A 12,943-nucleotide genomic window follows, 5' to 3' on the forward strand; every position below is an offset into this window, starting at 1 on the left:
CTATTGGCATCTAGTAAGTTGAGCCCAGAAATGCTGCTACACATTTTCCAATTCCCAGGGTGGCTCCTTCCAGCCAGAATTATCCAGCCCCAAATATCACCAGTACCAAGAATGAGAAACTCTGCCCTACAGACATTGCTGCCCATGGCCCCTGGAGGAAGGTAGATAATGTTCACAGCAGCATGGGTGAGAAATAGTCCCCAAACTGGGGGCACTAGCACATTAAGGACACAATGACGCATAGATTGTAGTCCACTCCCATAATGGGCAAAATTAATGAACAGTAGTTATCTTCATCAAAATGGATGAATCTCATATTAATGTTGAATGAAAGATGCAGGTCACAGAAGAATCCAGGTGGTATGCTTTCATTTATATCATTTATATCAAACACTGGCCAGGCACAGTGGCTCATGCTTGTCACCCCAGCACTTCAGGTGGCCGAGGTGGGTGGATCACTTGAGGTCAGGGGTTTGAGACCAGGTGTGGTGAAACCCCATCTCTACTAAAAATACAAAAATTAGCAGGACGTGGTGGTGGACACCTGTAGTTCCAGCTACTCGGAAGGCTGAGGCAGGAGAATCGCTTGAATCCGGGAGACAGAGGTTACAGTGAGCCAAGATCACGCCACTGCACTCCAGCTTGGGCAACAGAGTGAGATTCCATCTCAAAAAGAAACAACAACAACAACAACAAAAAACTACACACACACACACACACACACACACACACACGATAGATGACCAAACACTAAAAAAAAGCCAGCAAGAGATTATTACAAAAAATTAGGATATTGCCAAGCATAGTGGCTTTCACCTGTAATCTTAGTGACTTGGGAGGCTGAGATGGGAGACCAGAAGTTTGAGACCAGCCTGGGCAACATAGTGAGACCCCGTTTCTGCAAACAAAAAATAAAAAGTTAGTTAGGCATGGTGGTCCACGCTTGTAGTCCCAGCTACTTGGGATGTTGAGGTGAGAGGATCACTTGAGCCCAGGAGTTTGAGGCTGTAGTGAGCCGTGATTGCATCACTGCACTCCAGCCTGGAAAACAGAGTGAGGCCTCCCACTCTAAAAAAACAAATCAGGCCAGGCGTGGTGGCTCAGGCCTATAATTCCAGCACTTAGGGAGGCTGAGGTGGCCAGATCACTTGAGGTCAGGAGTTTGAGACCAGCCTGGCCAACATGATGAGACTCCATCTCTACTAAAAATGCAAAAAATTAGCCGGGCATGGTAGCACATGCCTGTAATCTCAGCTACTCGAGAGGCTGAGGCAGGAGAATCATTTGAACCCAGGAGGTGGAGATTGCTGTGAGCCAACTTTGAGCGGAGGTTGCACCACTGCGCTCCAGCCTGGGTGACGGGGTGAGACTCCACCTAAAAAAAAAAATATATATGTATAAAAAATATATATTTTTTATATATTATTATATATTATATATTTTATATATTATTATATATAATATGTTTTATATATTATATATAATGTTATATATTTTATATATTATTATATATTTATATATTATATATAATATATTAGATTATATATTATATATTTTTTAAAATATATATTTTAAAACATATATTATACATATTATATATTTATATATTATATATTATATATATATTTTTAAAAATAAATAAAAATAAAAATAAAAATCAGAGGCCGGGCATGGTGGCTCACGCCTGTAATCCCAGCACTTTGAGAGGCCAAGGCAGGAGGAGCACTTGAGCCCAGCAGTTTGAGACCAGCCTCGGCAACACAGTAAGACCCCGTCTCTACAACAACAGCAAAAACAACAACAAAAATTAGCCAGGTGTGCTGGCTCACACTTGTAGTCCCAGCTAGTTGCGAGGCTGAGGTGGGAGGATCCCTTGAGCCCAGGAGATGGAGGCTGCAGTGAGCTGAGATCACACCACTGCACTCCAGCCTGGGTGACAGAGCAAGACCCTGTCTCAAAAAAAGATCAGATTATTGATGATCTCTGAGTATGATGGAAAAGAAAGGAAAGCAGGCTTCTAAAGCACTGGTAATATTCCATTTCAGAACTTAGTTGGTGGACAGATAAGTATTTTATTATTGTTTAAAAATAAATACACAAGCACACACGCTTTTTTACTTATGTAGGGTTTCCTGGGAAACAGATTCTGAGGTGGAGATTTGCAGGCAGATGGTTTTGGAGGAGTGCTCTGTGGGGGGAAGCTTCTAAGGGAGAGAGGAGGGCAAGGTGGGTAGAGGGAGATGTGGAAGCGTGATGTGCTTGCCACCAGAGCCTCAGCCAGGCTGGCAGAGAATGTGGAGCTGGGGTGGCCTGTCTGAGGGATCCCTGGTTGAGGCATGGGGCCAGGCCTTTGTACTTCCTTATGAACCAGATATAGAATGTGGGCTGCCCCTGGGGATTGGGGATAACCTTGAGCCAGATGGCTTTCTTCAGCTAAAGTCCCAGAGAGAGGTGCAGCTGTAAGCCCAGCTACCAACACCCCAGGCTGTTGGCACAAAGAATGCCTCAGTCCTAAAGAGGGGGTGTGGGTGGCATATTACAGCATCCAGCATGCCTTTGTACCTACGATGTATTTGACAACAAAAATTTAGAAAGAGGCCGGGTGCAGTGGCTCACGTCTGTAATCCCAGCACTTTAGGAAGCTGAGGCAGGTGGATCACTTAAGGTCAGGAGTTCAAAACCAGCCTGGCCAACATGGTGAAACCCCCTCTCTACTAAAATACAAAAGTTAGCCGGGTGTGGTGGCGGGCGCCTGTAGTCCCAGCTACTTGAGAGGCTGATACAGGAGTACCACTTGAACCCAGGAGGCGGAGGTTGCAATGAGCCAAGATCTTGCCCCTGTACTCCAGCCTGGGTGACAGATAGATACTCCGTCTCAAAAAAAAGAAAAAATTTAGAAAGAAAATATATTCATGTAATACATCATATTAACAGATGAAAAGATAAAAAGCATTTGATAGAATTTGACACTCTAGGCTATGCGTGGTGGCTTACACCTGTAATTCCAGCCCTTTTTGAGGCTGAGGTGGGAGGATCAGTTGAAGCCAGGAGTTTGAGACCAGGCTGGGAAACAAAGAAAGACCTTGTTTCTACAAAAATTAAAAAATTAGCCAAGTGTGGGGGCACACTCCTGTAGTCCCAGTTAATCGGGGGCTGAGGCAGGAGGATTGCTTGAGTCCAGGAGTTTGCAGCTACAGTGAGCCATGATAATAGCCTTCAATCTGATAAAAGGAACCTACCAAAATCCTGTAACAGGTATCCAACTTAATTAGAAAAATTACCTTTAAAGAACTGTCTTAGTCCATTTTATGTTGCTATGACTGAATACCTGAGACTGGGTAATTTATAAAGAAAAGAGGTTTATTTCTTACAGTTCTGGAGGCTGGGGAGTCCAAGGTCGAGGGTTTTTTTCTGGTCAGCCTCTGGTGAGGGTCTTGTACTGCGTCATAATATGGCGAAAGGCATCATGGCTAAGAGGGGTGCACTGAAGGCCAAACTGGCTTTTTATACCAAACCCACTGTGGTGAGAACTCACCCACTCCCACGATAACTCATTCAACCATTAATTTTTATTTTTTTTGAGATGGAATCTTGCTCTGTCACCCAGGCTGGAGTGCAGTGGTGCGATCTCAGCTCACTACAATGTCCGCCTCCCAGGTTCAAGCGATTCTTCTGTATCGGCCTCCTGAGTAGCTGGGATTACAGGTGCATGCCACCACACCCGGCTAATTTTTGTATATTTAGTAGAGACAGGGTTTCTCCATGTTGGCCAGGCTGGATTTGAACTCCTGACCTCAGGTGATCACCCTGCCTCAGCATCCCAAAGTGCTGGGATTACAGGCGTGAGCCACTGTGCCTGGCCAATTTTTGTATTTTTAGTAGAGATGGGGTTTCGCCATGTTGGCCAGGCTGGTCTCAAACTCCTGACCTCAAGTGATCCACCTGCCTCGGCCTCCCAAAGTGTTGTGATTACAGGCGTGGGCCACTGTGCCCAGCCTCACCCCCAGTCTTTCATTTGATGCCTGACGATGTCCAGGCAACGTGGTAATAATCATCCAGTTCCGTTTTCCTTGTATTTAGTGTTCCTGCCGTACATCTCAAAAGGCTGAATTGACTCATTTGCCCATGCATCTCCTCTGCCAGCACATTCTCCCAAGCCTCCACTGGTGACAGTTTCAACAACTGGACTGTCACCTGTGCCAGGGACTGTGCTTCCCCTACCCCCTGGGACGGTGTCCTCATTGTCAGCCAGGCGCCAAGAGATTTGTTCCCAAGCCTCATGTTACCATCTGCCTTCTTAGACCACTCCTGGTAGAAGCTGTGCGGTTCTGCTTCACTAGGAAGCAATCCTGAGATGGATTTTGAAGTGCAGGGCAGAGATGCTGCCTCACACTTATAATCCCAGCACTTTGGGAGGATCACTTGAGGCTAGGAGTTTGAGACCAGCCTGGGCAACATAGTGAGACCCTGTCTCTACAACAAATAAAAAATTACCTGGGCATAGTGGTGCACATGTAGTCGTACTTACTCAGGAGGCTGAGGCAGGAGGATTGCTTGAGCCTGGGGGGTTGAGGCTGCAGCAAGCTATGATTGTGCCACTGCACTCCTGGGCCTGGGCGACAGAGCAAGACCTTGCTTCCAAAAAAAAAAAAAAGTGCAAAAGCTTTTTCAAGGAGTAACACTTGTGAAATGAAAAGTATTGACTGGGTGCTGTGGCTGAAGCCTCTAATCCCAGCACTTTGGGAGACTGAGGAGGGTGGATCACCTGAGGTCAGGAGTTCGAGACCAGCCTGACCAACATGTTGAAATCCAGTCTCTACTAAAAATACAAAAAATTAGCTGGGTGTGGTGGCGCATGTCTGTAAAAAAATATATATATATATGTAAAGAGTTAGATAAATAAATATCTTCTGCAGTAGGGCTGTTAAAAGAAAAATTAAAAATAAATAAATAAATATAAATATAAATAGAATGTGTGTTTATCTCCATCTATCCATGTATTCATCTATCAACATTACACACACACACACACACACACACACACAGTCCCTAGTTCTGTCCACTGAGAGGTCCTGGGAGTGGTGACACCCCAGTAGTAATGAACACACCAAGCACCCAGATATTGGCTTCTACATCCCTCCACTATGGAAGTATGACAGGAACCCGGCACATATTGTTGTGCCGGAAAAGTAAGGAAGTGCTTGAGGAATGATGAGGACATATTAAAATGACATAGGAATCAGCCTGAAGGATCTCTCAATGGCCGAATCTGGGGCAATTTTATTTATTTATTTATTTTTTTGAGATGGAATCTCCCTCTGTCACCCAGGCTGGAGCACTATAGCATGATCTTGGCTCACTGCAACCTCCGCCTCCTGGGTTCAAGCAATTCTCCCACCTCAGCCTCCCGAGTAGCTGGGATTACAGGCATCCGCCATCACGCCCAGCTAATTTTTGTATTTTTGTAGAGACAGGGTTTCACCATGTTTGCCAGGCTGGTCTAGAACTCCTGACCTCAGGTGGTCTGCCCTCCTCAGCCTCCCAAAGTGCTGGGATTAGAGGCGTGAGCCACCACTCCCGGCTAATTTTAGAACCAAAATAAATAAGAAGAGTGTGGTGAACGGAATTGTGTCTCTGTCCCCAGATTCATATGTTGAATCCTAATCTCTAGAGTGACTGTATTTAGAGACAGCGTCTTTAGAGAGGTAATTAAGATCACATGAGGTCATGAGGGTGGAGCCCTACTCCATTATGCTTTGGGTTTTTTGTTTTGTTTTGTTTTTTGAGATGGAATCTCGCTCCATCACCCAGGCTGGAGTGCAGTGGTTTGATCTCGGCTCACCGCAACCTCCGCCTCTTGGGCTCAGATGATCCTCCCACCTCACTCCCCGAGTAGCTGGGACTACAGGCATGCGCCACCATGCCTGGATAATTTTTGTATTTTTAAGTAGAGACAGGGTTTTGCCACGTTGGCCAGGATGGTCTTGAACTCCTGACCTCAGGTGATCTGCCCACCTTGGCCTCCCAAAATGCTGGGATTACAGGTGTGAGCCACAGCACCCGGCCAATTATGCTATGTCTTTATAAGAAGAAGGAGAGAACAAGGATGTGTGCCCATGAAGGAAAAGCCATGAGACAGGGGACACAGCCAGAAGGCGGCCATCTGCAAGCCGAGGAGAGGCATTGAGAGAAACCAAGCCTGCCAGGCTGGGCACCGTGGCTCATGGCTGAAGTAGCAGGATCACTTGAACCCAGGAATTCTACACCAGCCCGGGCAACAAAGAGAGATCCCATCTCTACAAAAAAATTTTAAAAATTAGCCGGGCGTGGTGGTGCACACCTTGTAGTCCCGGCTACTCTGGAAGGCTGAGGCAGGAGGATGGCTTGAGCCCAGGGAGCTGAGAGGTTGAGGCTGCAGTGAGCTATTGTCACACCAGTGCACTCCAGCGTGGGTGATAGAGCATGACACTCAAAAGAAACAAAAACCAAAAAAGACATCAACCTGCCAACACCTTTTTTTTTTTTTTTTTTTTGACAGAGTCTCGTGTCCTCCAGGCTGAGGCTGGAATACAGTGGCGTGATCTTGGCTCACTGCAACTTCTGTCTCCCAGGTTCAAGTGATTCTCATGCCTCAGCCTCCCAAGTAGCTGGGATTACAGCATGAGCCACCATGCCCATCTCTTTTTTTTGTATTTTTAGTAGAGTCGGGGTTTCACCATGTTGGCCAGGCTAGTCTCAAACTCCTGACCTCAAGTGATCGCCCACTTCGGCCTCCCAAAATGTTGGGATTACAGGCGTGAGCCACCATGCCTGGCCATGCCAACACCTTGATCTTGGATTTCCAGCTTCTGGAACTGTGAGAAGTAAATTTCTGTTGTTGAAGCCCCCAAGTCTGTGAATTTTGTTACAGGAGCCCAAGCCAATGTATACAGAGAGTAACATTGCAGCCCACTGAATAAAATAGGAAACCACAAGTCAATACTGATATATGTAGATAAATGAATGAATCCAAAGGTTGATGAAGAATGGGATATTTACACTGTTTTAAAGAACTTATGAAACACTAATTACAAAGAGTAAAGTAACTTGACAGTGAAGGTTGGCCGATGCCACTTTAAATCAAGTGATCAAGGTGAAATGTCATCAATACTGGGACGAATTGAAATCGTGCAGCACATGATAAATGCAGTGGGGACACACAGAGAAGTCTCTTCTGTGATATTCTTGCCAAAGATGTATAATCTGAATCTAATTATAAAGAAACATCAGACAAAAGCAAAAGGAGAGACATTGTACAAAGTAAAACTGGCCTGGCCAGGCGTGGTGGCTCATGCCTGTAATCCTAGCACTTGGGCAGCCGAGGTGGGTGGATCACTTGAGGTCAGGAGTTCGAGACCAGCCGGGCAAACATGGTGAAAAACCCGTCTCTACTGAAAATAAAAAAATTGGCCAGGCACGGTGCCTTACTCCTGTAACCCCAGCACTTTGGGAGGCCAAGGTGGGTGGATCACCTGAGGTTGGGAGTTCGAGACCAGCCCGACCAACATGGAGAAACCCTGTCTCTACTAAAAATACAAAAAATTAGCCTGGCGTGGTGGTGCATGCCTGTAATCCCAGCTATTCGGGAGGCTGAGGTAGGAGAATCGCTTGAACCCGGGAAGCGGAGGTTGCGGTGAGCCGAGATCACACCACTGAACACCAGCCTGGGCAACAAGAGCGAAACTCCTTCTCAAAAAAAAAAAGAAAAAGAAAAAAGAAAAAAAAAGCACATCCCACTAACCACAGAGATCTAGCTTCGAAAGCCAAGTGGCTTCCTCCTTGTTTCTGTATGAATTGTTTTTGTGGTTCAACACATTGACTCAGGCACAGCAAATACAGCTGACCAGTAAGTTGAAGCTGATCTGAACAGTGTTCAGGGCTGAGACAGTCCTAATAATCAGGGGACAACACACACATGAAATATAATCCCAGGCCAGGTGCGGTGGCTCATGCCTATAATCCCAGTACTTTGGGAGGGTAAGGCGGGAAGATCACTTGAGCCCAGGAGTTCAAGACCAGCCTGGGCAACATAGAGAAACTCCATCTCTACAAAAAATGCAAAAAAGGCTTGGTGGTGTGCGCCTATAGTCACAGCTCCTTGGGAGACTGAGGCGGGAGGATCACTTGAGGCCAGGAATTCGAAGCTGCAGTGAGCTGAGATCGTACCACTGGACTCTAGCCTGGGTGTCTCCGAAAAAAAAAAAAAACAAAACCCAGAAAAGTGCAATCCCAGAGGGCACATGTGGTGCCCCCTGGAGACGGAGAGTTTACAGTTTTTAGGGAACCCCAGGCAGGAGGTGCATTCATTAGAGGTTCAGGGGCCCCATTGTGGTCTTCCAGCCTGGGCCCTCCAGCCCTAAAGTTGCCAGACCAGTCCAAACAGATCTGCTCAGTCCTTGCTGTCAGAGGGAATGCCCAAGGCAGTCAATTCCAGATGGGTTTTGCATGTCCATGACAACAGTGTCTCTGCCTGAGGAGTGTGGACAGCAACCCCAGCTGGGCGTTCTGGTGGAAGATCCAGGAGCTGGGCCACCCCAGGTGGCAGGTGAGCAGGTGGAAGGATAGGTATCAAATGGAGGGTCACGGTCAATTTGAATTCAAATCAGTCCAGCAGCTTGGAAAGGCAAGACCGGGTGTTTCTTCTTATTTTTCTTTGGGAGGAGGGGAAAGTTTCCAGGAGTAGTTCTGAAAGACAGAGGTCATTACTGCCCACCCCCAACTCTGCACCTCCCCAGATGCCAAGTTTGTGTTTGGGCTATTTTTCAAACATTAATTAATTAACTAGTTAATTTTTAGAGACAAGTTCTCTCTCTGTCACCCAGGCTGGAGTGCAATGGCACGATCTCAGCTCACCGCAACCTCCGCCTCCCAGGCTCAAGCAATCCTCCCACCTCAGCCTCCCAAGTAGCTGGGACTACGGGCACATGCCACCACGCCTGGCTAATTTTTGCATTTTTTGTAGAGATGGGGTTTCCCTATGTTGCCCAGGCTGCCCAGGCTGGGCTCGAACTCCTGGGCTCAAGAAATCTGCCTGCCTCAGCCTCCCAAAGTGCTGGGATTACAGGTGTGAGCCACCGCACCCTGCCTGTGTTTTGGCTATTTAAAAATGTTTTATTGGCTGGGCACGGTGGCTCACATCTGTAATCCTAGCAATTTGGGAGGCTTAGGTGAGCGGTTGCCTGAGCTTAGGAGTTCGACACCAGCCTGGCCAACATGGTGAAACCCCATCTCTACTAAAAATACGAGAAATTAGCCAGGCATGGTGGTGCATGCCTATAGTCCCAGTTACTTGGGAGGCTGAGGGACGATAATCACTTGAACCTGGGAACCAGAGGTTGCAGTGAGCCGAGATGGTGCCACTGCACTCCAGCCTGGGCAACAGAGTGAGACTCTGTCTCAAAAACAAAAAGGAGGTTTTATTTATTTAAATATAAATGGGGTCTCACTATGTTGCCCAGGCTGGACTTGAACTCCTGGGCTCAAGCAGTCCTTCTGCCTCAGCCTTTTGAGTAGCTGGGATTACAAGCATGTGCTAATGTAACCGGCTCTGTTTTTGCCTTTTTGTTACAAAATCAGTATGTCTCATTCGGTCATTATAACTTTAGATTTTTTTTCCATTTTTACGGAGGTAAAATTCATACAATATATAAATCACTATTTTAGCCATTTAAAAATGTATATAACTCAGTGGTTTTTGGTACATTCACAATGTTGTACAACCATCACCACCATCTAGTTCCCGAATCACCCTAAACAAACCGTGTACCTGTGAGCAGTCACTCTCCATCCTCCCTCATCCTCCCTGGCAACCGCTAATCTATTTCCTGTCTCGACAGATTTTCCTATTCTGGGCAATTCATATAAATGGATTCATACAATATGTGGCCTTCTTTCATTTAGCATGTTTTCAAGATTCATCCATATTGCAGATATATCAGTATTTCATTCCTTTTTTGTATGTTTGTTTTGAGACAGAGTCTCGCTCCATCACCCAGGCTGGAGTGCAGTGGGGTGATCCTGGCTCACCACAACCTCCGCCTCCCAAGTTCAAGCAATTCTTCTGCCTCAGCCTCCTGAGTAGCTGGGATTACAGGCGCCCGCCACCATGCCCAGCTAATTTTTTGTATTTTTAGTAGAGATGGGGTTTCACCATATTAGCCAGGCTGGTCTCAAACTCCTGACCTCAAGTGATCTGCCCTCCTTGGCCTCCTAAAATGTTGGGACTACAGGCGTGAGCCTCCACGCCCAGCCTATTCCTTTTTATGATGGAATAATTTCCCATTGTATGGGTGGACCACTTTTGGTTTATCCATTCATCAGCTGAAGGACATTTGGTTGTTTCCACTCTTTGTCTCTCATGAATAATGCAGTTATGAACATTTGTGTATAAGATTTTATTTGAACACTTGTCTTAAATCCTCTTGGGTATATATGTAGGAGTGGAATTGCTGTGTCATACAGTAGAATTCTACGTTTAGCTTTTTGAAGAAATGACAAACAGCTTTCTAAAGCAGCTGTGCCATTTTACATTCCCATCAGCAATGTGTGAGGGTTGTAATTTCTCCATATCATCACCAACACTTGCTGTTTTCTTCTTTTTTTCTTTTTGCTCATATTCATCCTACTGGGTAGGAAGTGGTATTTCACTGTGGCTTTGACCTGCATTTCCCTAAGGATTAATGCTGTTGAACATCTTTTCATGTACTTACCGAACACTGGTATATCTTCTTTGGAAAAATACCTATTCAAGTCCTTTGCTCATTTGAAAACTGAGTTGCTTATCTTTTATTGTTGAGTTGTAAGAGTTCTTTATATATTTTGGATACTAGACCCTTATCAGATATATAATTTGCAAAACATTCTTTCCCAGTCTATGGGTTGTCTTTTCTTTATTTTGTTGTGTCCTTTGATGCACAAAAATTGTGGGTTTTTTGGTTGTTGCCGTTGTTGTTTGTTTGTTTTTGAGACAGAGTCTCACTCTGTCCCCCAGGCTGGTGTGCAGCGGCGTGATCTCGGCTCACTGCAACCTGCGCCCCCTGGGTTCAAGTGATTCTCAGGCCTCAGCCTCCCGAGTAGCTGGGATTATAGGCAGCCACCACCACTCCTGGCTAATTGTTATATTTTTAGTGGAGGCGGGGTTTCACCATGTTGGCCAGGCTTGTCATGAACTCCTGGGCTCAAGTGATCCTCCTGCCTCAGCCTCCCAAAGTGCTGGGATTAGAGGTGTGAGCCACTGCACCCAGCCTAAAAATTTAAAATTTTGATGAGGTCAAAGTTACTTTTTTTTTTTCTATTGTTGCTTGTGCTTTTAGTGTTATCTAAAAATCAATTACCAAATCAAGGTCATAAAGATGTATCCCTGTATTCTTCTAAGAATGTTATAGTTTTAGCTCTTAGTGTTTGAGGCACTTTGATTTAATTTCTGTATATGGTGTGAGATAGGGGCCCAGTTGCACTCCTTTGGATGTGGTTATCCAGCAACATTTGTTGAAAATATGATTCTTTCCCCCACTGAATGGTCTTGGCACCGTTGTTGAAAATCAATTGATCATCGATGTATGAGTTTATTTCTGGACTCTCGATTCTATTCCATTGATTTACGTCTCTCCTTATGAGGTAGGAGGTGGGACTTAACTCCAGAGGCAGGGCTCGGACACTGGACCAAATTGAGGACTAGCTGAAACAGGGCTGGGGTGGAATGAGCTTTCCATAAGACACGCCCATCAGTGCGCCGTGTCAGTTTACCGTTGCCATCGCAACACCAGGGAGTTATCCCCCCTCTCTTCCACGGCATTGACTCGATGACCCAAAAGTTATTACCCATTCCCTAGAAATTTTTGCACAAATCACCCCTTAATCTGCATGTGTTAAAAGTAGATATAAATGACTGCCAAACTGCCCTGAGCTGCTAGTCTCTGCCTACAGCCCTGCTGTGCAGGAGTAATCAGAGTTGTAACAGGGCTGGAGCTATAACACTGCCCCTTCAATAAAGCTGTTTTCTTCTACCATTGTCTTGGCCTTGAATTCTTTCCTGGGCAAAGCCAAGAACCTCATGGGCTAAGTCTCACTTTGGGGCGCACTTGTCCAACATCACTTATGCCAGGACCACAGTGTTCTGATTACTGTAGCTTTGTAGTAAGTTTTGAAACTGGAAAGTGTGAATCCTCCAACTTTGTTCTTTTTCAAGATTGTTTTGGCTATTTGGAACCTCTTGCGATTCCATGTGAATTTTGCGATCAGCTTGTCCATTTCTGCAAAAAAAATGGCTCTTAAAATTTTGATAGGTGGCGGGGCAAAGTGGCTCACGCCAGTAATTCCAGCACTTTGGGAGGCTGACGCGGGCGGACCACCCGAGGTCAGGAGTTTGAGACCACCCTGGGCAACATGATGAAACACCGTCTCTACTAAAAATACAAAAAATTAGCTGGGCATGGTGTCACCCACCTGTAATCCCAGCTACCTGGAAGGTGGGGGCACGAGAGTTGCTTGAACCTGGGAGGCGGAGGTTGCAGTGAGCTGAGACTGTGCCACTGGACTCCACCCTGGGCAACAGAGCGAAACTCTCTCTCTCTCAAAAAATTTGTTTTGATAGGCATTGCAACTGAATCTGTAGATCAATTGAGGGAGTACTGTCATCTTAAAAATATAAAGTCTTCCAGTTGATGAACATGGGGTATCTATTTATTTAGCTCTTATTTAATTTCTTTCAGCAATGTTGTAGTTTTCAGTGTAAAAGTAGAATTGTTTTCTTAATTTCATTTTCAGATTGGCATTGCTAGTGTATTGAAATACAACTAATTTTCTTTTCTTATTTTTCGCAGAGATGGGGAGGGGGTCTCCCTTTGTTGCCCTGGCTGGTCTTGAACTCTTGGCCTCAAGCAATCCTCCCACCTCGCCTCCCAAA

The 12,943-nt window shown here is 45.7% G+C and overlaps 1 protein-coding gene across 7 annotated transcripts in view; it reads right to left on the reverse strand.

Moving 5' to 3' along the window:
- Positions 1 to 354: 354 nt before the first annotated feature.
- The window catches only part of FBXO27 (F-box protein 27), a 33,060-nt gene continuing 20,471 nt past the window's right edge, over positions 355 to 12,943 (reverse strand). For 4 of the 7 annotated variants that reach the window (XM_054540376.2, XM_054540378.2, XM_054540377.2 and 1 more), the window contains one exon: positions 5,023 to 8,724. In XM_054540376.2, coding sequence (XP_054396351.2) covers positions 8,637 to 8,724 — 88 coding nt within the window. In that variant the 3' untranslated portion in view covers positions 5,023 to 8,636. Of the gene's footprint in view, positions 667 to 749; positions 899 to 5,022; positions 8,725 to 12,943 lie in introns of those variants that run through there. The other 3 variants (XM_063719479.1, XM_054540380.2, XM_063719477.1) reach the window with 3 other exon arrangements.

Source organism: Pongo abelii, chromosome 20 (genome assembly GCF_028885655.2).
Source record: "Pongo abelii isolate AG06213 chromosome 20, NHGRI_mPonAbe1-v2.0_pri, whole genome shotgun sequence".
Lineage (NCBI taxonomy): Eukaryota > Metazoa > Chordata > Mammalia > Primates > Hominidae > Pongo > Pongo abelii.